The sequence below is a fragment of the Oryx dammah genome, unplaced genomic scaffold, assembly GCF_014754425.2.
Source record: "Oryx dammah isolate SB20612 unplaced genomic scaffold, SCBI_Odam_1.1 HiC_scaffold_12, whole genome shotgun sequence".
Classification (NCBI taxonomy): Eukaryota; Metazoa; Chordata; class Mammalia; order Artiodactyla; family Bovidae; genus Oryx; species Oryx dammah.
Window position 1 is genome coordinate 71,668,178 of NW_024070196.1, and position 25,594 is coordinate 71,693,771.

General features: G+C 65.1%; 2 protein-coding genes across 2 annotated transcripts; both read right to left on the reverse strand.

The window, feature by feature from the left end:
* Positions 1-1,031: 1,031 nt before the first annotated feature.
* On the reverse strand, positions 1,032-25,553 carry GNB1L (G protein subunit beta 1 like). Its single transcript, XM_040251271.1, has 7 exons — positions 25,358-25,553; positions 12,195-12,312; positions 11,582-11,707; positions 9,986-10,148; positions 7,935-8,033; positions 5,459-5,674; positions 1,032-2,512 (listed from the first exon to the last, which is right to left on the reverse strand). Exons 2-7 carry the CDS (start codon positions 12,302-12,304, stop codon positions 2,261-2,263), a joined length of 966 nt encoding a protein of 321 aa, XP_040107205.1. The 5' UTR covers positions 12,305-12,312; positions 25,358-25,553; the 3' UTR covers positions 1,032-2,260.
* On the reverse strand, positions 22,260-24,448 carry RTL10 (retrotransposon Gag like 10). Its single transcript, XM_040251317.1, is given in 3 exon segments — positions 22,260-22,426; positions 22,824-22,965; positions 23,007-24,448. Coding segments are annotated over 3 exon segments (1,332 nt in total). The 5' UTR covers positions 24,030-24,448.
* Positions 25,554-25,594: the final 41 nt, after the last annotated feature.

Consider the following 25,594-nt stretch of genomic DNA (forward strand, 5'->3'; position numbering starts at 1 on the left):
CCAGTGCTCAGGGGCCCAGACTAGCCATGAGGCAGGCCATCCAGTTGTGGGCTCCAGCGGGGTGTGGGCTCAGGACCCCCAGGAGAGGGCCCCTCTGAAAGCCCGAGCCTGGACAGTCCTGCAGGCTCTGGAGAAGGCGCCTGGGGGGGACCCTGAGAAAGGTCCCCGAAACCAGCAGGAAGGTTGCTGAAGCATCACAGAGCCTGTGCCGACCCCTGACCCTGACCCTGACCCTGGAAGCAAGGGGTCCTGCTGACCCTGCCCCCTCCTGGCCCGCCCAGCGTCTTCCCCTCTGTGTGGGGCTCCCACCCTCGACCCTCGGGGCCAGGCCGGGGGAAGGGGGTGGGCAGAGTGGCACCTCCAGCCCCACGGTGTCCTCGGAGAGTTTCTGCACTCGAGCACTGCACGTGCCCAGGTAAGACAGCAACGTCCGCCAGGACGGGCAGTAGCCGTGCTCCGGGGAGAGCAGGGCCAGGACAGGCTCGGGAGAGCCAGGCCCAGCGCTCAGGGCTGCACACGGCCAGGCTGGGCGGGAGGGGGCCTCAGGGAGCACGTCCACCACGAGGGATGGACAGACAGACAGGGACGCGCCCTGTGGGGGTCCCTCCTCCATAGGGCCCGGCCCAGATGAGGGGCACCGTGTCCACACCCAGGCTGGGAGAGGTGGCGCTGGACGCCAGGAAGGACAGGTCAGAGGGGCTGGGGGCTGCGCCGGGTGCCCCGTGGCTTTCTGCCTGCCCCCGCCCTGGGCCAGCCCGCTCGACCCCACCCCTTGTTCTCCCGGCCCCTCCTCCCATCCCTGAGCCTGGGGGCTGTCACTCCCCTAACCACCTCCTGCCGTCCTTCTCCAAGGCGCTGAGCTGAGAGGCATGTTGAGGCCCAGGAAAGGCCCGTGGCCTCGGCTTGCCCAGGCCCCCCGGACGGACTCCAGAGCTGGCCTGACACCTGAAGGCCAAGGCCTCATGCTGAAGCCGGGCGCTGGCTCCGTGCTTTTCCCCTTCACTTTGATCTATGCTTGAAATTTCCAAATGAAAACAATGTCAGTTGTTTATTCTCCAGACTGATCAGCTGGATGCTGTGCAGTGATAGCTCCCCGTGCCGTCACACCCCACCTCCGCTCATAGATCAGCTTAGGCTGTGACAGACCAGAACTCCCCCAACACGTCGCTGGCTGCAAGCTCAGTAACAACGCTCATCAGTGTCTAACCACAGAGCTCTCCAAGGATGCGGGTGCCCCTCGGGGCTGCAAGGAGCTGCGTCCTCTGGGGGTGGGGGCCCCCCAACCCCCTCGGGCCATCCTGCTGACGCCCCACGCGCTGCTGGCAGGTCGATTGCACTTGCGTCCCTGCCTCACCCCACCGGCCGAAGCTCGCCGTCCCCTGGCCCCGTGCTGGACCTGGAGGCCAGACGCTCCGGCAGGGCCCTGCCCTCGCAGCGCGCATCCCGCCACCTGGATGCACACATGGGTTCCAGATGCTGAAGGCCTGGCGGCTCCCCTGGAGCGCAGCCACCGCGGGCCCACCCTCTCGGACCCACCGGGTAAAGCACAGTGCAGAGCAGGGGTCCTGGGCCCCTCGGGGAGGCCTCCAAGGCCACAGCCAAAGCGGGGACTCCTCCCTGGCCAGGCGCCGGGGGCTCCTTCACAAAAGAGCCCGTGGGACCAAGGGCCTGTGGCCTGGGCTCTGCCGGGGTCTCCCACAGCCCCCTCAGTGCCAGGGTCTCCTTCCTCCCAGCCCACAGCCCAGCGAGGAGGGTCAGAAGCTGCCCCGGGTCCCCATCCGCCCGGCTCAGCCGCCGTGCCCCATGCCCGGTGGCCACTTCAGCCTCACTCCTGGGCTGAGCCCTCCTCCTGGGACCCTGCTGCAGGCCTGGCCCCCTCCTCACAACCCCACTGGCATCCTCTCGCTGGGGCACGCTCTCAGCCCCGGCTGTCTGCGAGGGGTTGGAGCCTGGGACCGTGCCCCCGGCCATGCTGTGTGGCCGGCCACCTGCCGGGGGACGGCCCTGGCTCTGACGCCCCAGGGAAGCAGGGGTCGCCGGGGAGAGCTCACGCCTCGAAGCTGCAGGCCTCCAAACAAGTTTATTGTGTGGCATGTGGGGTGGCCTCTCGCCTGGATGTCAGGCGCCCCGTCTCCAGCCTGGTTACGCTGTAAACAGCAGCCACCAGGGCCCACGTGCACTGCGTCAGGCAGGAGGGGGCCTGAGTGACCCGGGGGGCCCAGGACCCACGCCTCTGTGTCCGCACCCACTCCGTGCCGAGTCACGTGGGCGGGTACAGCGACCAGACGCTGATGCGCTGGTCGCCGGAGCCTGCAGCCAGCAGGCCCGTGGCGTCGAAGGCCACGCAGTGGACGGTGGCAGTGTGGAAGGCCAGCACGGCCAGCGGCCTCATCGTCCGCCACTGGAACACGCGGACACGGTGGTCCCAGCCCGCAGTGGCCAGGATCTTGCTGTCTGGCCGGATCTTGACGTCGGCGATCCCGGGGTTGGTGAGCTCGTGCGTCCCACGCACCTGTGATGAGAGAGGCAGGGAGACGTCAGGCAACTCCTTAAGATCGACTCCTGATGCGCCCCCCCGGATGCCCCGCCCCTAGGACATCCCACCCCTGGACGCCACGCCCCTAGGACATCCCACCCGGATGCCCCGCCCCTAGGACATCCCACCCCCGGACGCCCCGCCCCTCCTCCTCCCTGTGGACGGTGACCAGCAGCCCTGTGTGTCCCACGCCCTCTGCTCCTCTTGCCCAGAAATTCAGGCTCAGGGCTCAGTGCCCCAGCACTGGAGCAGCTGCCCCTCTGCCCCAAATGCAAGGCCCTGCGGGAGGAGGCAGAGCATGCAGAGCAGGCCTGCGCTCCAACTCTCATGGGCAAGGACCTGCCCCTGCCGCTCCTGGGAGCTCTAGCCCTGGGATCCGAGCCATGGATGCACTGGAACCCACGTGGCCTGCTTTGGGGGGCTAACAGTGGGGACCAAGAGGGGGTCCCTGCGGGGCAGGGTGCATCCAGGCCAGCGTCACTGCCTGGGAGGGACCCGGGGCGAAGGGGGGACCTTCCTCCTCCTCCTGGAAGCTGGGAACGCCCGGGCTGGAAGAGATGAGCTATCCTTCCTGCTGGCACCGGGGATGGTCAAGGGGGCAGGGCTCTGTCCCTGGATGTGTGGGCAGCGTCTCCCGCCCACCGGCCTGTGCATCCCGCTGCCAGCTTCGGCAGGGCGCCCCCAGCAGGGTCGGGGAGTAGGTGGGTGGGCCGCGGCTAGCAGCGGGGAGGGAACGCTCGGCCGACCAGCCCGGGCATGGTGGGAGAGCCGCCTGGGTGGCGTAAATCAGCCTCTTCAAGCCTGTGGACCTGCCTGAGGAGGGAGGCAGGGCGGTCTGCATACCACCTGCCTGAGGGCGGCCGTGGCCCAGAGCCCGTCTGAGGGGCAGAGCTGGGACTCCCAGGCGGGTGGGCACCCAGCGTCCTGGTGAGGGTGACCCAGGGCCCAGGCACCATGAGCCCCGCTGAGCCCGCCCGGACCAGAACCCTGGGGAAGGACCCGGCCAACAGGGCTTGCTCGGCGCGTGACCTCAGGTGCCAGGAATGCGCTGGGCCCATCTGGTTCCCATTACCCTGCTCCGCTCGCGCGGAGCCCCAGCTGCGTCCGCAGCGCTGGCCCGCCCGCCTGCCCGCGGGGAGATTGATTTGGGCTTGTTAGAGCCGTGGCCGGGAGGCGAGGCACATCTCTGTTCACGTGGCTCCAGGGCGACACCGCCCGTGGACACCAGCGTGCCCAGGCCCCCGAGGCCTCTGGGACCAGCGGCTCTGGAGACGCAGCAACAAGTGGCCAGGAGGAGGTGCACCCCTGGGACGGCGCCGTGCGAGGCCCAGCAGCCCCCTGCTTCCCTCTCCTCGGGGTTCCCCGTTCGTGGGCGAGCGGCACCTCGGTTCTGCACTGCACCTGCCGCATGCGCTCTGAGGCTTAAGCTTCTGTGTCTGTTCCCCCCAAAAAGCAGCACAGGTCAGGCCGACCTGGGCCAAGACAGCAGGCAGGCCGCCGCAGTGGGTGGGGCCCTCCGGGGAGCTGCCTGGTCCCCAGGCCTCGGCCACTTGGGCTAAAGTCCAGGTGACACCCGGAAGGGGAACAGCACCCCAGTGTTGGGGGGGGCTGCCTCGGCCCCACCAGGCAGGAGCAGAGGCGGAGGGCACCCTCGTGTCCACCTGGCGGGCCCTCCGCCCTCGATGAGAGATGATCGCGGCACAGCCCCGCCCACCTCAGGGGTGTCGACTCCCGCCACCCGTGGCCGGGGCCCTAAGGCCTTGGTGACTGGAGAAGCGCCACCCCACAGCAGAGTGCCCTGTGGGGAGGCGGTCTGCCCCACTGCACGGGGCCGAGGGCTCACTGGGACACAGGCCGGGCAGCCGCTGTGCTGGTCCGTGAGCGTGAGAGAGGCAGGGCTGCAGGGGCAGGCTGGTGCCGGGAGAGCTGGGGTGCCACCCGTGGGGACACGGGACCCGGCTCAGGCGCCACCCGCAGCTGCAGCCACTTGCTCTGCTTCCAGCGCAGGCCTCCCGAGGGGGTGCTTTTCTGGAAGCTGGTGCCCCCCTCCAGCCACTGGAGTCCAGCCTTGGCCTCCGCTCTTACCTGGGGCTCCACCCTGGCAGCCCTGACCTGCAGTCCTGTCCCCGGGGCGGGCAATGCCTGCAGGCATGAGGCCTGGGCCCACCTCCCTGAGTGCAGGACCTGCTCTCTGGCTGTGGGGGTCTGGGCTCCTGGGCGAGGCGCCCCTGCGGAGGTCTGAGAGACACCCTCTTCTGTGGCCTCCAGTCTGCGAAGAAGCCCAGGACACACAGCCCAAGAGGATGCAGCCAGTGTCCCACTCGGCTCCCCCCGGGGCCCTGCTTCCCCACACCTGGGCCCTCAGAGCCGGCCGTGGACAGGTCTCAGCCTCCCGAGGCTTCCTGGCTAACCGGGGCTCCCGGCCCCCAGAAGCCAGCGTGCACCCAGGCCCCCACAGGGCTGGGCACTGGGCACCCAGACGTGCTCCCTGGGGCTGAGCGGCAGTGGAGGGCGGGCGAGGCTCCCGTCACTTTGCCCTGAGGCCCCCACCCACCCGGGGAAGCATGCAGACGGCTACAGGCGCCTCACCAGGGGATTTCTCCATGTACGGTTAGGTTTTTTTTTTTGATTAATCAGTTCCTTACTGACCAAATTCCTCTGAGTTTTCAAACTGGATTGCACAGCCCGGATCCCACACGCCTTTCCCCTAGATGGACGAGACGTGACCGCTGTCGGCCACGGCCCAAGAGAAACCCAAGCCCTGTGCGCGGCTCAGGAGTGCGGCCCCTCGCCCGCCGCCGGCCCCGATGATTAATTAGCTGGGGGCCTGCACCAAGTCCTTTTCATGCCTAAATATTGTTTCAGCCCATCAGACCGCCGGCGCGGAGCAGGATGGATGAACCCGCGGCCTGGCCCGCTGACCTGCAGTGCCTGTTGCCCCTCCAGGCTCCAGACAGCCAGCGCCTTCTCCGCGGAGCCCGACACCCCCCTGGCCCTCCGCGGGTCCAAGGCCAGGCCCATGACGGGCTCCGAGTGGCAGGCAGCGCGGCTGCACACCTTCCGCATGGAGACGTCCCACAGGGCCAGCGAGCCGTCCTCGTAACCGGCCAGGAGCAGCGGGCGGGGGCTGGACTCGGCCTGCGGGGACAGCGGGGCGTCAGCACCAGTGAAGGGGCTGGGGACAGGCCGGCTACCCCGCCGGACCCAGGCGACTGACACGCAGTCTGGGCCAGCGCCGGGGGACGAGGGGCATACCGGCCTTCCGGCTCCTTCCCACCGCTGACATGCGCGGCGACCCCTGGGCGGGGCCGGCCACCTGTCTGGCAAGCTGGCCAAAGAAAATTGCGAGCTCCGTCTCCATGAAAAATGAACCTTCTGCAGTTTGTCAACGTCGCCGCGAGCCCCCCCCCCGCCTCCGACAGCCAGGCCCGCGGAGTCAGCGCCCCGCCCGCCTCGTGATGGATGAAGGCGTGGGTCAGAGGCTGCACAGCGGCCGCGGGGGGTGGGGGGGGCGTATGGACCCCAGGCCAGCCTGGCACCAACTGGGAGTGGCTGCCCTGGGACCGCTGGCCGAGCTCCCGGGTCTCAGAGGTGACAGAATGCCCGCCCCTCAGCTGGGCCGTGGGACTTCCCTGACCAAGGGCTCAGCGGCCGCCCTGGGCCCTGGAGGGCCAGCGGGGGCCTGGCCCCGCGTTGCCACAGCCCCGAGGGAGGCTGGCGCTGGATGCAGCCTAGGCCGCGCTGGAGACGGCCCTCCTGCGGGCCCGGGGCTGCACCGCAGGCGAGATGAGGCTGCCAGGGATAGAAGGGGGCGGGGAGCCCTGCACGGGCCCACCTGGGGTCTGGAGGGATGGAAGGACCCGTGTGCCTGGTTTTCCGATGCCCACAGGAGCACCCGGAAGAGACAGGAGGAAAGTCCGAGGAAGCAGCCGTGAGGACGGCTGGGCCTGGGTCCGCCCCTTGGAGGCTCCGCCCTGGGCCCCCGCCGACCCCGCCCGCACACTCCCGCACCTGGGCTGGGGTGCCCCACTGAGTGAGGGCTGCACGCTGCTGACCTGTCCAGGCCCCGCATGGTGGCGGGGGCACCAGTCAGAGCTCCCGGCCCAGGGCCCACCCCGCTGCGCTGAGGCCCCCAGGACCCCAGCCGCACACAGGGTCCCCACGGCCCAAAGACCGCGCGGGCAGGCCCACCCCACTCACTCAGCATCCCCGCCAGCCCCTGGGTGTGGCGGCCACAGGGGCCCCAGCACCTCCAGGTTCCTGGGGAGCCCCTTGGCCAGAGGGCGGGCGTTGGAGGGCCAGCTTCCAGGTCGGGTGACCATCCTCCTCACAACAGAGGCCGTCCGTTCTCAGGAGCTGGACAAGAAGGCCTCTGACTGACCGGTCAGGGGCCCCGCCACACTCGGATCCGTCAGCGGTAGGCAGTCCAAGGCCCAGGCCTGGGGATGCGTCCAGGGCCGACTCTGAGCCAGGGGCTCGGGGCTGGATCCGCATCAGCCAGCGCAGCCTGGCGGGTCCTGTCAGCCGTGTCGGTTACCTTGACGAGTTTGTACATCCTGTTTCTACACGTGGTTCTGATGGAATTCTTACACGATTAGGCAACGACGCTAACAGCGTCTCCAGGGAGAGTGAGCGATGTGCTGCGTCCCCTCTGGGGCCTGTGAGTGCCCCATCCCCCCGCCCGCCAGCCCGGCACCCACAGCCTCGCTGTCCAGGAGAGTCTCGGGGCCCACAACTCCCCACGCCCCCGAGGGCTGCTCTCAGTTCAGAAGCTGCGGGGGCAGCGAGTGTGAGGAAGGAGTGGGGCGCACAGGCCCGCTCACCCCGTGGGGCCGTGTCTAACTGCAGGCCAGGACGGCTCCCTTGGTCCCAGCGGCCCTGGTAAGCGGCCTGCTCCCCGCGGTGTCTGCGACAGCAAGGACACCACCTGGACTCTGGAGTGCATGCCCTGGGCCATCCACTCGCTGCCACCACAGCAGAGATGCCACAGTGACTGAGGCCGCCCCCACCCCCACCGCAGCCTCGGAGATGCCTCCCGACTGCGTGTGGTCAGCAAGATCGGCTGAGTGAGGAGGACATGGCCGCTGGAAAGCGCTGAGCCCCCCACGGGCTGGAGGGCTGAGCAGCTCGTCCAGCGATCGGAGGCCACGGGGCTTGCACGGTGGGCCAGCACTGCCCGCCCCCCCAGCCCCACGCAGACCAGAGGGCAGCACGTGGCTCCCTGGGAGATGGCCGCCGACCCCCACCGCCCGTGGGGTCTGCAGGCGCCCGCACAGCAGGAGCGGGGCAGGCTGGGCATGGCAAGGCGGCAGAGGAGGGGGACCAGCAGCACCGTCCCCAGCGGGCATGACTCACACCCGGAGGCGTGGCTGGGGCGTGGCCCGGCACAGGGCCTTACCTGCCAGAGCTGCAGGCACATGGGCATGCCCAGCCTGGCCCCCGCCTCGGGCTTCAGGCAGCTCACCGACGTCTTGGACGGCAGCTCCAGAACTTGGACCTGATGGTAAGGAAACAGGCGGGTCTGGGCTGGAGCCAGGTTGAGGCTGGGCCTCACATGTAGGAGACCCAAGGCTCAGCTCAGCGCTGCGGGCCTGTCTGCGCCTCCGCACGATCCCCTGGACCCCAGGCCACGCAGGGTGCATGCGCCGCTCCCCGGCGACCGACGGGGCCCTCGAGGGCATTGTGCCTGGGGCCTCCCTTGTGTTGACCTCCCAGCTGGGCGGGAGACTTGGCCCTACATGCTGACTCAGCGCCTGGCGCTCCTGCCCTCCTGGCGCCCCCGCCCGGCTGGGCCTCACATGTGGACGGCCTGGAGCCTCCGGGCTGTCCTGGGCCCAGTGCCCGCTGCTCTGCCCACGCGTACGTAGCCTGTGCTCAGAGTCGCCCAGGCCAGCACAGACCCTCCTGGGTGCCCTGACTGGTGGCCACCCTGTGGGCGAGGCGCCATGGGCAGTGTGCCCGCAGAGGTCTCCAGACGGCGAGGCCGTGGTGTAGACGGTCTGCGGCATCAAGAGGATGGACGCCTGCTGGGAACACAGGACCCCCGGGAGGGACTCCGGCGAACCAGAGGTGCCAAGGTGCGGTGCGGGGGGGACTCTCACCAACACCACACACGTGACGCCCCCCACACCATCGTGCCTGCAGGGCTAGCTTCTGCCCCGCACACCTTGTTCTCACTACCTCAAAGACGTGGAAAAGGACCTGAGCCATGAGAGGGCCGCCCCGCCATGAGCTAGAAATGCAAGACGCCCCCACGGCAGCCGTGAGGCTCAGGAGAGGCGCCAGCAGGACAAAGGACGTTGGGAGGACGCAGAGGCCCAGGGTGTGGCCAGGAAGTGACCGGGCAGACCAGTAGGATGCGGAGGCCTCAGGCGTCCAGGCTCACCCCAGCCAAGGGCAGGGCCTGTGGGCCTAGCACCTGCATTTCAGGGGGACTGGCCGGGGAGGGGACGGTGCTGGTATGAGAGCACTTGGCCGCGGTCCCTGTGGTCAGGGGTGCAGGGGGGCCTCCTACACACTGCTGCTCCCGCCTGGTGTCCGAGGGCACTTTCTGCTTCCAGAAGGATGTCTGGTTTAGGCAAGCATGGCCACCCAGACGGCCGGGCCGGCAGGGCGGGATCACGTCCTGGGTGCACAGGGTGCCCCCGGGCCTGCGGCCAGGCGGGAGCACAGCCCCGGGCCCAGACCCCGCCGCCTGCTTGGGAAGGGCAGGCGCGGAGGAGGCTCAGCACTGTCTCGCTGCCGCAGGAGACCATGGAGCCCTCTCTCTTCACATTAATAAAACTTGTAACAAGTTTTTGGCAAATTGGCAACAAAAGCACATGCAGCTCCTAATTGGAGATTTAAGCGCCTCGCGAACAAACAGACGCCTGTTCCCGCCTCGTCATTTACGAGCTGGGTCTGCTCTGAGATTCGCGGCTCCTCTTGGGTGCTGGCCAAACTTCCCGGGTGCAGGGCTCGAGTGCCCGCCCAGCCCTGCCTGCCAACTGGCCCTCAGGGAGCAGGGACAAGGTGGGGGACGGAGGGGGGGCCAACCCTGGGTCTGTGGCTCCAACCCCCCCCAGACCCCCACCCCCACAGGCCCCGCCCCCAGGCCCAGTTGACCCAGCCCTGCTCAGCCTGCGCCCCCGACAGGGACCCTGGGGCCCTGTTCTCTGACGTCCCCTCTGTCCTGTGGCCGCCACCCTGGTGCGTGTCCCCCAGCAGCGTCCCAGCCCTGCCCAAGGCCTCACGTCGGCGCCCAGCTCTGACTCTGAAAGGCTGCCTCCCCTGCTGGCCCGGCTCTGAGGCCCGCCTGGACGGCACAGGGCCTGTCTGCTCCTGACGTCCTGAGGGCCTCCTGAAGACCCCAGCCTACCTGGGCCCCCTGCCCGAGCCCACAACCAGGGCCACCCAGGTGGCCAGGCCACAGCTGCTTGGAGACCCCAGAACCGCCTGGGGCTCACTCACCTCGTCACTGTCCCTCCCGGGCACGGCCAGCATCCAGCGCTGCGAGCCCTCGGCCAGGACGGAGGCCCTGCAGAAACCCACGCTCTCCAGGCGCACGGTGTCCACCACGGTGCTCCTGCCTTCCGCCAGGTCCCACACGCACAGCTGCAGGTCGCGGCCCTGGCTGCCGGAAAAGGAGGCGGCGGGCTGTGACCCTCCCGGGGAGGGCCCCGGCTCCTGCGCTGACAAGGGCCACACTCACACCTGCGGCCCAGACAGCCGGCTTGAGGTCCGTGGTAGATGGGGGACAGACACCGAGGAGCCCACCCACTACCTGGCGTTGACGCCCAGACAGGCTGGGCCCTGACAGCTCAAGCCCGTGTCCCTGCAGCGGCCCTTCGCTGGCCCTCGGGTCTCCCGTCCGAGGAGCTCAGGCGGAGGGGGACTGTGCACACGCCCCTGGGGGACGAGGCATGGAGGCGGAGGGGCTCCTCCCGAAGGCCTGCCTCAGCAGTCCGACCTGAGAACCCCGGGGGTCCAGACCAGGAGGAAGGGCCCGCCCACGGGCACAGGTGCAGCCTTGGGTGTGCAGGTCGGGCCGGGGGTTCTGCGGGGCCTGGTGAGGCCGGCCCGGGCCCCAGCTTTGTCCTCCAGCCCGACAGGAAACGGCACCTTCCCTTCAAGGGCCAGGTAGGAGGCTGGACTTGCAAACACAGCTGGGCCCCGGCCGCCACTGCCGCAGCGCACACCTGGCCCCTCAAGCACCTGCGTGTCCTGTGTCCTGCCCAGCGGGGCACTGCGGCCAGCTGTAACGCACGCACGCCAGCACCCCCACGACTGCCCCGCACGTGTCCGCAGGCCGGCTCTCCAAGGGGCCCGGGGTGCTTGGGGGAGCAGGGGGCCTGGAAAGGCCTACACCTCCACTCAACACCTGGGAGGAAGGCTGGGGTGGCTCAGCTGGGCCCTCGGACACGGCCCCTACTCCAACCATCGTGGAGAGAGCGAGGCCCATGTGCAAGGGGTGCGTCTGCGCAGCTCGGGGGACGGGTCAAGGTCTTGCGGGGGCTGAAGGAGCACACGGCCAGGGCGCGGCCCCCAGACTCGGCCAGCCTCAGCCGGCCCAGGGCTCGCGAGAGGCTTGTGTCCAGCACACAAGTGCTTTGAAAGACCCTGGGACCTAGAGGCCTTGTTTTCTGGGGACCAGCCTCCATGGTGCTCCAGTGCCCAGGCTTCAAGTCCAGAGCCCCAGAGCTGCCCTGTCCGGGAGTTCCGGGGTAGAGAGTGCCCGGAAAAGCCCTCTGACGTCTCAGCTCTCTGGGGGTGAGACCCCTGAACATGGGCAGAGAGCCCCCAGACAGCAGGCACTCTGGCAGCGGGGTCCCCGTCCTGGCCCCGCCCTGCCTGCACCGTGGCTTTCTCCAGGGAAAGGCGGAGGTCCCCGGCGTGCCCTGTACCCCCCAGCGCCTGCTGGCTGCCTCTTGGCCGACTGCCTAGCTGGGGCTCGTCCCATCAGCTCCGCAGGCCCCTGCCCTGCTGCCAGCCCCCAGCCCCTCCTGGTACACACAGGCCAGGCCCACTGCGGCCTCCCCGCCCCGGGTGAGCACCACCAAGGCCCACCTGAGCAGCTGGGGCCCCCGGGGCAGCGTGTGCAGCCAGGTCACACACTGGCCCCCGTGGCCGTCCAGGGCGGCGAGCGGCCTCCGTGTCTGCAGGTTCCAGATGTGCACCAGCCCACGCAGCGACCTGTTCAGACAGCGCGGTCAGGGCCAGCCTTAGGGGTGGGGGGCGGCTGCAGTCAGGCTCAGAGCCAGGGTGGGCTGGAGCCAGACTTGGGGGGGTCGGGGGGCTGAAGTCAGGCTGCAGTCAGGCCTGGGGGGCAGTCTGGAGTCAAGTTGGGGGGGGCGTCCTGCAGTCAGGCCCGGGGGTTGGGGGGTGGGCTGGATTCAGGCCTGGGTGTGAGGTGGGCTGCAGTCAGGCCTGGGTGTGGGGTGGGGGCCAGAGGGCACCACTTGGCCGGTGAGCAGGCACTCCAGCCAACAACTCGCAGGGAACGGCTGGCCACACGTGCCCAGGAGACACGACCCACTTCCAGGCAGGGCGGTGGCCTGGGGCAGCTCTCCTTGGGAGCGGGTGCTGGGAGAGACGCCCCGCGTGCTTGCGGGGCGGCCGAGGGGGCGGCAGCCTGGGCCCTGCCCGCACCTCCTCCTGGCCGCCCGGGCGGGGCACTCACCCCGAGAGGAGCAGCGGGCGTCCCTGGGCTCCACTGCAGAAGTGCAGCGCGTGCACAGCCGAGCAGGCACCGCGCAGAGTGAACTGCGGGTCGGGCGCAGGGGCCGCCATGAGCTTGCCTGTGGACGGAGGGGGGCCTACATGACCGTGGGCCCCTCGGGACGGCCCCCAGCCGGTAGGCCCCCTTGCCTGGAGCCCTCACCCTGCCCTCCATGTCCCCCAGGGGGTCCCTCCTGCCCAGCCCTCCCTGCGCAGTCAGAGGCATGCGGGCCTGGTCCTCATGGGGCTGCGGGCTCGGCCCCCCGCCCCCCCGCCCCAGCAACGAGCCAGCCAGCGGCCTTGTCCAGCCTGGACCCTGCACGCCGCCACCCAGGGGCGGAGCAGCGGCTCCCACAGTGTGCGGGCAAGACTCGGGCCTGGTATCCTGCCACCGCCCGGGGGGCCGCTCTCACCGAGCACGTGTCTAGTGAGCAAGGCCTGTGGGCCCCCCAGAGGAGGGGCTGCCGGGGCCCCTCTGAGCCCCTCTGACCACCCTGCCCCAGTCCCGCTGGAGGCCAAGCCACAGCCACCCGTCTGCCCGCAGGTCCTGAGCCAGGTTGAGGGCACAGCAGGGAGCAGAGCCCGGGGCGGCTGAGGGGCCATCCTGCTGGGCCCCAGGACAGCCCCTGCCCCCCGAGTCGGCACACAGCCGTGAGTGCCATGGGGCAGGGCCGAGGGTTCCCACAGTGCAGGCCCCCAGGCACACGCGCGCACGTAGCGGCCCAGCCCACGGCCTGATGGGAGTTTCCAGAACCTGCACGGGGCTGGCTCCAGTGGGTGAATCAGCCGCGCCCCCACCCCCCCCCACGCTTCCTGACGGAAGGACGCGAGGAACAAACCCATCACATTGTTACAACAGCCGGACGCTCAGGCCAAGACGAAGCCTCAGCAATTAAGGGCTCCATCGTTTCAGGCGATTAAAGTAAACGCTTTATCCGAAAACTAATTAATTCTAGCTACATATTTTTCCCATGACAATACCCGTGATGACTTGATTTATGACGCCTAATTATTCTTTATTAATCTAATTGAGAATAATCACATCACCCCATCTCCTGGCAGGGGGCCGTCCTGAGCGGTGAGCACACGGCCACCCGGCGGCCTCGCCCCTGGCCTGTCACTCTCCCCTTCGGCGAGCGGAGGAGTTCGACAGCTAACCCACAAAGCGTAGGCCTGGGTCCGTGAGACACATTCCTTCAAAAATTAAAAAGGGAGACTCTGACGGCTCTTCCACCATTGTGACACATGCCCCCAGAGGTGGGGGCCTCGGAGGTGACGCTGTGCAGGGGTCCTGGCCTTCTGCAGGGCCCCCACCCCCACCCCGTGTGGGCACAGTATGGGGAAGAGCCTGCGGCTGACCCCAGCCCGGCGTCCTGGCGCGCAGACAGGGCCCAGGGCGCTTGGGGGCAGGTCTTCTCACAGGAGCAGCCCCCGCGCAGGTGGGACGGTCAGGCTGAGCCGGAGCTGGAGCTGCGCCCACAGCTGCCTGACGTCGCCCCGCAGCTCTCAGCCACCTCAGGCCCAAACCGCAGCCTGAGCATCATTCCCGAGGACCCGACACCAGGCCTCGGCGGTTCACTCGGAGTGCCTGGGGCAGGCCCCCGTCAACAGGGGGCCTGCAGGGGCCACAGGTGTGGAGGGACCGAGCAGAGGGCAGGGTTGGGGCAGACAACTACGCTGCGCGGCTCGGAGGCCCGAGACGGCCTGAGCTACACGGAGCGTGGCCCGCTCAGATCCGGAGAGACCTGGGCGGGGAGAGGCTGCTGGGGGCAGGGGGTGAGCTGGGGCTGCAGCAGAGACGCTTCGTCATGGGGGACATGCAAGGACAGGCTTCCCACCCACCACCTCCCGGGGGACAGGAGAGGGCAAGCCCCCCGTCTACCACCTCCCAGGGGATGCGGGAGGACAGGCCTGCCCATCCACCCATGCCTACAGGACCCTCCCGACGCACCCACAGGGGCCCAGAGAGGGCATTCGGCTCAGACTCAGGACAAAGGTCAAGGTCAAGGGAAACGGCAGGGCAGCTCTTCTGAATTCAGAGAGTAAAGAGCACACTGACCACATGTGGGCCTCAATGAGGTCCTGGTTTACATCGAGAGTCCAAGATAAAAAAGATAAAACAGACTCAAACATTCAAAGGAAACTTCAGCACAGTAGCAGCAAAGAAAACCAGCAGTGAGAACTCAACAGGCTCCATGGACACAAACAGCAACCCATCAGAGAAAGTTCCATTACAGTCCCAACTAAGAAGATAAAAGACTTAACCACGAATTGTTTAACTGTTGCATGTCAAAAGAGCTAAAAACCTAAAGTATCTTTAAAATACGTGGAAGTCTTCAAAATGAAGGGAGAGCTAAATACCAGATAGAAACCTGGGTAAAAGACAGGAACGGACAACGCACACGCCGGGACAGGAGGACGGCCTCGAAGGTGAGCAGAGTTGCTCCCGCCCGGGACCGATGCCGCCCCAGCGGCTCTGGTCCTGGCCCAGATGGAGCGGGCTCGATGCTGCCTCTCGCCTCTTTCTTCGGCCGACTGCAAAGAAAACCTCCAGGCAAAACATAAATAGTGATCATCTGAAGCTCCAAGAAGTGAAGGACAGCAGACAGACTTTGGAGGCAGGCAGGAACTTGGAGAGCTGAGCTGAGTGGGGACAAGCTTCCTGCTTCTGTGTTTGCGTCCTGGGCACTGCCTTCAGGCTGGGTCGGGCTGCAGAGCTGCGAGGCAGGGGTGGCTAAGACTTGGAGAGGAACTAAGTTCAGTGCAGGGAAAAGTCTGAGTCCTGGACTGAGCTAAAAACGTAACACAAGGCACACGGAGAGCGTCATACAGCCAGCAGGACCCTGGATTCTGGGGTCTGGGTCTGAGTCCCCAATGGCGTCTGGGATGGCGTCTGCTTCTCCCCCCTCTCGGCCCTGCCCCAGGCGTGGCCCCGGACAGGGAGCTGCGTGGGAGAAGTGGCTCTGAGGGTTGCCCCAATTTTGTGGCCAGAGGGACTGCACAGAAAGCGCCCTGCCGGACCCTGTGTGTGAGACAGACAGCAGAGCGCAGAGGGCTACAGACAGACAGGCGGTCATGGAATGAACCCCGGAAAGCCCGCGCTCACCTCTGAGCTGTGTGGGGTGGGACGGACCCACAGCAGCGCCAGCGTCAACACCTGAGCTGGGAGCACTGCACGCTGCCCAGGGCTCAGGCCAACCCCAGAGTGGCTGGTGCGCGGCCCAAAGCAGAGCACTGGAAGCTTTGGAGACGGACACGTGAGCGGAAAGCCGCGGTCCACGCAGGCGGCGAGGCCGTCTGACAGGGCGACGGCCTGCTGACATGTCCCTCAACGTTCTCCAGGGGACCCAATGTAACAGTCCATCCAGGGTACGTCCAGGGTACGACACAAAGTCATTCCACACACAGAAGCAGGAAATGAGGTCAATTCTCGCAGGAAACGACAATTTACAGATGCCAACCTTGGCGGTTCTGAAGGCGGGAACATCAGATGAGGGTTTTAAGCGGCTGTTATGATTGTGCTCCGTGAGGCGAAGGTAAACACTTGCAATGAACGAAGGGAAGTCCCCAGCAGACAGGTTCCTGGGGCTTCCCTGGCAGTCCCGTAGCCGAGACGTCAAAGTCCCAGTGCAGGGGCCCCGGTTTGATCCCTGGTCAGGGAACCAGGTCACACAGGCTGCAGCTAAGAGCTGGGGTGGGCAACTAGTAAATTCAGATGAATGTGTGTATGCCTAAAAAAAGAAGATATGAAGTGGCAAATCAGGACACGAGGACATCCTCACCAGGCCTGTGCTTCTGGGGAATCTAGGGACAGACGCAGCCACGCGCCCCGCAGGCTCACGGGAGCGGCCAGTGTTAACAACGGGCCACGCCGCCGGCCGCTGGGACGCGAGTGAAGCAGGGGAACTCTCCTAGGAGCATACTGGTCCAGTCGCTTCGGAATACAGGTTGGCTGTCCCCGAACAACGTGGCCCAGGGAGTATTTGGGATGCTTCTCAAGTGACTTTCCACCAAGGTATCATGGAAGCCCAGCTTCCTACCTACATTTTCTGGTTTTAGATCCAACTTCTCACTCCAGTTAAGGTGACTTTAAACAGACTCACTGCCGGTTTTTAAGTGCTTTTCCTACTTAAAGTGTTTTCCCACCCTATTTTTGCCTTAATAGACTTAGATCCTAAGATGGACGGGAACGGGTGAACTTAACTCAGATGACCATTATAACTACTACTGCGGGCAGGAATCCCTCAGAAGAAATGGAGCAGCCATCATGGTCAACAAAAGAGTCCGAAATGCAGCACTTGGATGCAGTCTCAAAAACGACAGAATGATCTCTGTTCATTTCCAAGGCAAACCATTCAGTATCACAGTAATCCAAGTCTATGCCCCAACCAGTAACGCTGAAGAAGCTGAACTTGAACAGTTCTATGAAGATCTACAAAACCTTCTAGAACAAACACCCCCAAAAGACGTCCTTTTCATTATAGGGGACTGGAATGCAAAAGTTGGAAGTCAAGAAACACCTGGAGTAACAGGCAAATTTGGCGTTGGAATGTGGAATGAAGCAGGGCAAAGACTAATAGAGTTTTGCCAAGAGAACGCACTGGTCATAGCAAACGCCCTCTTCCAGCAACACAAGAGAAGACTCAACACATGGACATCACCAGATGGTCAACACCGAAATCAGATTGATTATATTCTTTGCAGCCAAAGATGGAGAAGCTCTATACAGTCAGCTAAAACAAGACCAGGAGCTGACTGTGACTCAGATCATGAACTCCTCATTGCCAAATTCAGACTCAAATTGAAGAATGTGAGGAAAACCGCTAGACCATTCAGGTATGACCTACATCAAATCCCTTATGATTATACAGTGGAAGTGAGAAATAGATTTAAGGGCCTAGATCTGATAGATAGAGAGTGCCTGATGAACTATGGATGGAGGTTCATGACATTGTACAGGAAACAGGGATCAAGAACACCCCATGGACAAGAAATGCAAAAAGGCAAACTGGCTGTCTGGGGAGGCCTTACAAATAGCTGTGAAAAGAAGAGAAGTGAAAAGCAAAGGAGAAAAGGAAAGATATAAGCATCTGAATGCAGAGTTCCAAAGAATAGCAAGAAGAGATAAGAAAGCCTTCTTCAGAGATCAATGCAAAGAAATAGAGGAAAAGAACAGAATGGGAAAGACTAGAGATCTCTTCAAGAAAATCAGAGATACCAAGGGAACATTTCATGCAAAGATGGGCTCGATAAAGGACAGAAATGGTCTGGACCTAACAGAAGCAGAAGATATTAAGAGAGGTGGCAAGAATACCCAGAAGAACTGTACAAAAAGATCTTCACAGCCTAGATAATCACGATGGTGTGATCACTCACCTAGAGCCAGACATCCTGGAATGTGAAGTCAAGTGGGCCTTGGAAAGCATCACTATGAACAAAGCTAGTGGAGGTGATGGAATTCCAGTGGAGCTGTTACAAATCCTGAAAGATGATGCTGTGAAAGTGCTGCACTCAATATGCCAGCAAATTTGGAAAACTCAGCAGTGGCCACAGGACTGGAAAAGGTCCGTTTTCATTCCAATCCCAAAGAAAGGCAATGCCAAAGAATGCTCAAACTACCGCACAATTGCACTCATCTCACACGCTAAAAAAGTAATGCTCAAAATTCTCCAAGCCAGGCTTCAGCAATATGTGAACCGTGAACTCCCTGATGTTCAAGCCGGGTTTAGAAAAGGCAGAGGAACCAGAGATCAAACTGCCAACATCCGCTGGATCATGGAAAAAGCAAGAGAGTTCCAGAAAAACATCTATTTCTGCTTAATTGACTATGCCAAAGCCTTTGACTGTGTGGATCACAATAAACTGTGGAAAATTCTGAAAGAGATGGGAATATCAGACCACCTGACCTGCCTCTTGAGAAATCTGTATGCAGGTCAGGAAGCAACAGTTAGAACTGGACATGGAACAACAGACTGGTTGAAAATAGGAAAAGGAGTACATCAAGACTGTATATTGTCACACTGCTTATTTAACTTATATGCAGAGTACATCATGAGAAACACTGGACTGGATGAAGTACAAGGTGGAATCAAGATTGCTGGGAGAAATATCAATAACCTCAGATATGCAGATGACACCACCCTTATGGCAGAAAGTGAAGAGGAATTAAAGAGTCTCTTGATGAAAGTGAAAGAGGAGAGGGAAAAAGTTGGCTTAAAGCTCCACATTCAGAAAACTAAGATCATGGGATCTGGGCCCATCACTTCATGACAAACAGATGGGGAAACAACGGAAACAGTGGCTGACTTTATTTTTTTGGGCTCCAAAATCACTGCAGATGGTGACTGCAGCCATGAAATTAAAAGACACTTACTTCTTGGAAAGAAAGTTATGACCAACCTAGACAGCATATTAAAAAGCAGAGACATTAGTTTGCCAACAAAGGTCAATCTCATCAAGGCTATGTTTTTCCAGTAGTCATGTATGGATGTGAGAGTTGGACCATAAAGAAAGCTGAGCGCCAAAGAATTGATGCTTTTGAACTGTGGTGTTGGAGAAGACTCTTGAGAGTCCCTTGAACTGCAAGGAGAGCCAACCAGTCCATTCTAAAGGACATCAGTCCTGGGTGTTCATTGGAAGGACTGATGCTGAAGTGAAACTCCAATACTTTGGCCACCTGATGCAGAGAGCTGACTCATTGGAAAAGACCCTGATGCTGGGAGGGATTGGGGGCAGGAGGAGAAGGGGGCAACAGAGATGAGAGATAAGATGGCTGGATGGCATCACCGACTCAATGGACATGGGTTTGGGTGGACTCTGGGAGTTGGTGATGGACAGGGAGACGTGGCGTCCACGGTGTCGCAGAGTCGGACACGACTGAGCGACCGAACTGAATTGAGACTTAGATCCATCAGCAGCAGCCCCACAGAAGGTAGTCTGCACTTAGCTAACCAGCTGCCTGGGAACCTTCGTCAGGAAGCTCGCGGCTCCTCCCGGAACAGAGCGGAGTTGGGAAGCAACAGGCCTCCCTCATGGGACATGGCCCTGCCGGCGGGCATGCCCTGTGGTCCTGCAGGTGGGGGGAACCGAGACCTGTCCCTCCGGGCCTTGCGGGCCACACCTGTACAGGCCGCCATCCTCACTGTCCCGATCAGCCTGGACCACGGCAAGGCCGGAGCCCAGGACTGGCTCCCGGAAGCCGTGTCACACCCGTCCTGGCTGGACAGGGGGTGTGCCCACCTCCCCCCGCCCCCCAGCTCGGAGCTGCAGGGAGGTCTGCGGGAGCCCGCAACACGCCACGGTGCTCCTGTTGCCAAGGCCCATGTGTCAGCGTCCTGTCCACGGCGCTGGCTCACTGGTGGGGGCGGCCTCGCCCCAAGCAGCCAGGGAGGCCGGGCCTGACCACGACGCTGCGGGGAAGCCTTGGTCCAGGGTCCAGGGCAGAGCCCGGCCGGGTCCCTGCAGCTCGCTCCCTGGGCCCAGGACACACGCCAACCTCCCTGCCCACCCAGGAGGTCCTTGGCTGCCCGTGGCGCCCATGGAGCCCCGGCCCGGGCTGGTGCAACGGCGGGTCTGCCCGGGACCCCAACTGCACAAAGGAGCGTCTCTGGGATGGGCGGCTGGCTGCGGAGTCAAAGGCTCACGTCACAGCCCTCCCCCCCGGGCCCCTGCCCCTTTGAAGCCTCGGTGAGTGATTGAAGCGTCTCCTTTCGGAGGGCAGATAGCGCCGCGAAACCCGACTCTAAGCTCCGGGATAAAGGTAGTTTGTTTCCTCTCAGCCGGTCTGTCAACACCTCCTCAGTAATTAGCCCTAATTATTACCGAGGGCCGGCCCCCATTTGGTTATTAAATCAGAAATAGTATCGTGGCCGGCTGTCTGTCAGCGCCCGCTGGGCGACCTTGGATTCACTGGGGCCTCTGTCAGTATCTGTGGCTTCAAAGACGCAGGCCTGGGAGGGGCTCGGGCAGGCAGCTCAGGGCTGCAAGGGGGTGGGGGCCAGGCCAGTGCCCCAGGAGGCTTCGGGGACCGGGGGGCAGGAACTAGGCCCCCAGGGGCCCCAGCCTAGCATGGCTGTGTGTGGGGAGGGTGGTCAGGGGCAGCCCGACGGCCCAGCGACCCACCTCAGCATGGCCCACTCCCCGAGTGCCTCCATGCCGTGGTCTTACCCACACGAGCCGCAAGGGCTGACTGGCAGCAGTGGGTGTGCACCCGCCCATCAGACCCCTTGGGATGGCGGGATGGGCCAGGAGGAAATGCCAGGGTGAGGGGCCGGTGCCCCAGGAGTCAGACAAGGCAGGAAGGCAGGCCACGCGGGTGTGCTCGGCCAGCCGCCGGCACACTTAAGGGCAGGGTGGGACCCCAGCCAGCCGTGGGCTGCCGGCCTGTGTGTCCCTGGTGTGGGCTTGGAAAAGCCCCCTGTTGCCCAGGACGTGGGCCCATTCCTGGGCACAGGCCTCTGGGCCCCACTCTCACTAGGAGGTCCGCCCCCCACAGCACAGCAGCCCAGGGCTGACCACGCTGCCTGACGGCACTCCGCAGGGCCTGGGATGCGGCCGACACCCACAGGCTGGCACCAGGAAGCTCCAGGGAACTTGGAAGGGCCCACACCTGCGGGGGTAAAGGGCGTGCCCACTCGGGGCCCCTTGGCGGCCCGAGTAGGCTGCTTCCGCGTGGGCAGGTGTTGGGGTGCGGGCTCACCCCTGCTGCTGGCCGGGCCAGCGCTGCTCAGACGCACAGGGGGACAGGGAGGGGCAGGCCCGTGACGTGGAGACCGGACCAGAAGGGCGGGAAGGGGCTGGCGAGGGTGCCTTGCAGGCCAGGCGACCTGAGTCACGTGCAGGAAGAGCGTTCACACTAGGGGTACAGGGTGACGTCCTAACACCGCCATCTGGGGCTGAGCAGCTCGGCACACGGGGCGATGGCGGAGCGACACTCACACCGGCACCTCAAGGTGGCCGGGATGCGAGAGCACGCAATCCACGTCGGGTGTCGACAGGCCAGCCGCGCCACCAAGCCCACGCCCATCGGAAAGGCCAGGTCAGCGGCCTGCTGCCCTCCCAAGCCACAGCAGGCCAGGCTACGGCTGACCGGGCTGGACAGAGGAGGGCCGGGGGTCGCAGTGTGACGGGGCGGGGCGGGAACATCCGGAGTCCTCTGTCCAGTCAGGGACGAGACGACACCCCCGTCTGCGTGCTCGCCTTGCTGTATCAGCTTCCTCCTGCCAGGCTTCCCAGGGGGCTCGGTGGTTAAGAATCCGCCTGCAGTGCAGGGGACGTGGGTTCAACGCCCGCGTCAGGAAGGTCCCCTGGAGCGGAAACGATGGAAGTGGCAACCCACTCCAGTACCGCTGCCTGGGGAATCCCACGGACAGAGGAGCCTGGGGGGCACAGTCCAGGGCGTCAGAAGAGTCGGACACGACGGAGGGGCCGAACAGCAGGCTCCCCCGCCTCCAGACCCGAAGCTGTTCTGCTCACGAGGTGTCTGTGCCGTGAGACAACACATGTGCACCCAGAGGCTTTTCCGTCATGGTAGAAGGTGAGATAATGCCAGTCTATTTTACTTAAAACGTTTAACCAGCTGGTTATTCTTTTTTCGTAGAATGCCTTATCAGATGCACTTAGGTTTCGACTGATCCATCTTCTCCAGAACTCTAAAACCCACAGGGCCCTGAAGCGCTGGCCCAGCTGCCCATGGGAGCTGGCCCTCCACCCGTCGGTGCTGACCCGCCCAAGGTGCCTCAGCGCGCGTTACCAGGACCCCCGCCCTGGCCCCGAGCAGAGCGGGCCCTGGTCACTGAGGCTGGCCCCGAGCCTCACAGCCAGTCTGCAGCTCACTCCTGCCCTCGCCGCCGGGCCTGGAAGCCGGTCCTCGGAGCCACACTGCTCCCCTGCGCCCCCACGCCCTCTGCTTCAGCCCCAACTCCTTCAGCCAGACCTCGCACTCCCCTCCCCGCGGCCCCAGCAGGAGCCTCACCTGTGACGCCAGTGACAAGACTCACAATCGATTGGCCAGGGATCCTGCGCACGTTTAACAGCCCCGCCCATGTGCCGGGGACACCAGGCCGACTGCTGGAGGCCCCGCCACGGGCTCGTCTGCCGGGGATGCAGCCGTCACAGCATGGGCGTGCGGGCGGAGGCAGAGGCGCAGTGGGCGGGACAGCCGGGGAGGGCAGCGGGGCCCAGAGGAGACCAGACCTGGCAAGGGTCCACCTGGCAGGCGGGCAGCTGTGAGCCCCAGGGGCACCCTTCTCCACCAAGGCCCTCCCGCCCCTCCCCAAGACTGAGAACAGCCACTTCCTCCAGGCGGCCTTCCTAACTTCCTGCCCCGAGGACTGACGCGTGGGGGCAAAGCCAGCGGCAGCAGTGAGAGCAGATGCCACACAGGAGGCGAAAGGGCTGGCATGCAGGCCCGGGCACCCCAGCACTGAAGGGGTGGGCACCAGGCCGCATGGACGTGGACAGGGAAGATCCAGGGGCCTCGGTGCAGCCGCCGGCAGTGCCCCCGCCAGGTCTGGGGGCTTGGAGGACGAGGGGGACCGGGCAGAGACCGCCACGCCGCTGCAGCTTCCCCTGGGGCGGGGCCGGGACTCACGGGGAGCTGTCTGCACCCAGACACCCCGAACACATGCGCCTTCTGCCCAGCAGCGGGCCCCGTGCTCAGGCGCCATCGGGAACCACACCAGGCGTCCAGCAGGGCCACCCCACTGTGACGGGGGCACCGCCACCTGCACAGCCTGTGCGCAGATGGGGGCCGCAGAGGGGGGTGGAACCTAACGGTGACTCCTGGACATCCTGGGGGAGAGGGGCCTGGCTGACCCTGTACATGCAGGTGAAGCTTTGCGGGTGCCTGCCCTGGCTGGGGGCGGCTGGCCCCACAGGACCAGGACTGTGTGCAGAGCTGGACAAGGCAGGAGGCCCCATGGGCCTGGGCTGCCCTCTGTGGCCAGCGGCTGCTCAGAGAGTGTTTCTGGACATGGAGTTGAGGCCCAGGGCAGTGGGGCCAGGCCTGGGCACAGAGCCCGTGTTGCGAGCCGGGCCTCTGAGAACCTGAGCGGGCACTCTCCCCACGGGCAGCTGTGGGGCCACCAGTGGCCAGCTCGAGGCTGGAGGCAGGGCCCAGGACACCGCAGCGCAGCACTCGGAGGGCCGTCTGGGGCTTGAATAACCTCCTCAAGATCCTGGGGATAAAGCCCATGGTCGGCCCGTCCCCGTCGAGGCCAGGGGCTGCCCACGCCCAGGCTCGGTCCGCCAGCTGCCTGAGGTTGTCCTGGCGGTGCTCGAAGCGGGAGGTCGGGTAACTGTCCAGCTGTGCCAGGAATCGGTCCAGCAGCCAAGGCGCGCCGTTGAAGGTGCCCGGGGCCGAGCCGAGCACCTAGGGGGGCCCTCTCTGCGACACAGCACCGCGCGCCGAGCTCGTCTGCTCCACAGTCCTGTACACACACGGGGTCCCCACATTGGACCGCTCAATCCCGGGATCCACTGGGGGGGCGTCCACGACCCCGGGAGAGGCTCCGTGCATCTGCTGCCAGGGGTGTGCGTGGCACAGCTGGCCGCCACCCGGACAGCACAGCGAGGGCCCTGCCACCGGCGACGAGGCCCGCTGGGGACGGAAGGAAGCTGCCGCACCAACCAGAGAGGACGCAAGGCGAGGGGCCCAGAGGATAGGCAGAAGCAACAGAGGCAAGGGCAGAGGCGGCTGAAGAGGGGCGCTCCAGGCGAGGGCTGAGCGGGCAGCTGACCGCGGCCGCCTCAGGAGAGCCCAGGGGAGCCAACGGGACCGAAAGCCGGAGGCCTCCATCCGAGACAATCTGTCCAAAAACAAGGCAGGAGAAGTGGGAAGGAGGCCCCACCATCGCCACTGGGCGGCCGACCCCGGGCCTCACCGGACCTCTCCGTGCGAGGGGCCTGGAGGCCCACCAGGGAGGCCAAGAAGGCAGGCAAACACCGCCTGGCCCCTGCAAGGACAGGGTGTGAAGCGGCCACGTCCACCCAGGAAGAGGGCCCAAGTCAGGTCCCTCGGGCTTCCTCCGACAGCCTGGTCGGCTGTCAGGGAACTTCTGGAGGAGGCTGACAACAGTATCGCCACGGGGGCCCTATGCTCGGCGAACACTGACCCCAACAAGGCCAGTCCTCTCGCCGTGCCTGAGGCGTGGTGCTGAGTGAAGTCACTCGTCTGCGGCCACATGCCGACCACTAAGTGAAGAGGCAGCTGACCCTGGCCTGCTCCAGCACCCACGACGCATCACCCACCCCACCCTGCACTGTCAGGCGCTGGGTGTCATGAGACCCCCAGAGCACGGCAGCTGTTACCCGCGCGCCCTCCAGCCCACCCCCACCCCCGTCCAGACCCCTGTCCCTACTCGCAGGCCAGCCACCGCCACCCCAAAGGCCTCCTCCCTGCATCCCCCGCGCTGTCAACAGCCCGCATCCAGCCCCTCCCGGCCGACAGCTTTAATTCCGCCCGCTCTGTCCACCCTCACCACTCCAAGGTCACCACGCAACGGGCCACCTGCTTGAGCGGGCCAAAGACGCAGAGCAGAGAAGGGGCGGTTCCCATCAGATGCACGGAGCCTGCCTGAGGGCTACCCCCTCCCCAGCCTCCTTGCAACAGGACGTCCACCGGTGGTCGGCACAGCGCGCCCGCTTCACCCTTCTGGGGGCGGTTTCGCCAACAAGGCTGCACACCCGCCCCCTCCACCTGCCGCCCACAGACGCCGGCCTGCACTCACCTTCGGGGCGGCTCCCCGCGGGTCCACCTGCCCCCCGCCTGCCGCAGCTCCTCCAGGGGGCACGGCCTGTAGGTCCTTCCGCTCCGCACCCCAGGGTGGCCCCCGTACCTCCCTCCGTACCCACTCCTCTGTGTGTGCGTGTTGGGGTGGGAGGTCCTCCACCCGAAAGCCCGTCCCGTCCCGACACTAACACTCTGGGGCGGCAGAGGCCGCAGGCGGGAGGTGAACGCCGTGCACGGCCCTGCCCAGCAACCCGGAGTCCCACCGGCCGCTGACAACGCGCTGCTCACGGCCGCGCCCCTGCCCGCTCCCCCCGCGCGCGCTACCTGAGGGAGCCGGGTGCCCGGCCCGCCCGGCCCTCCCCCGGACCGCGCGCCGCCGCACCAGGCCCACCTACCTGCGGCCGCGCGGCGCCACGGCTGTGCCGCCCCCTCAAAGGCGCGCACGGAGCGGGCGGGACCGGCCGCGCGGGCCGAGGGCGGGAGAGCAGGAAGGACACAGACGCAGCCCGCCGGCCCTCCGAGGACCGCAGACCGACCGCCCAGGCTGCCGGCCCCGCGACTGGGCCCCGCCCCCCGCGTGCGCGCGACCGCCCCTTAACGCCCCCCCCCCGGCCCCGCCAACCCCCAAACTG

Bases quoted from the DNA above. Each gene is read 5' to 3' on its own strand.
- GNB1L (XM_040251271.1), bottom strand. From the start codon at position 12,304: ATGGCGGCCCCTGCGCCCGACCCGCAGTTCACTCTGCGCGGTGCCTGC. The intron at 11,708-12,194 runs GTGAGTGCCCCG...CTGTCTGAACAG, and splicing joins CGCCCGCTGCTCCTCTCGGG to GTCGCTGCGTGGGCTGGTGC. The intron at 2,513-5,458 runs GTCAGCGGGCCA...CTCTCATCACAG, and splicing joins AGGGGCAACAGGCACTGCAG to GTGCGTGGGACGCACGAGCT.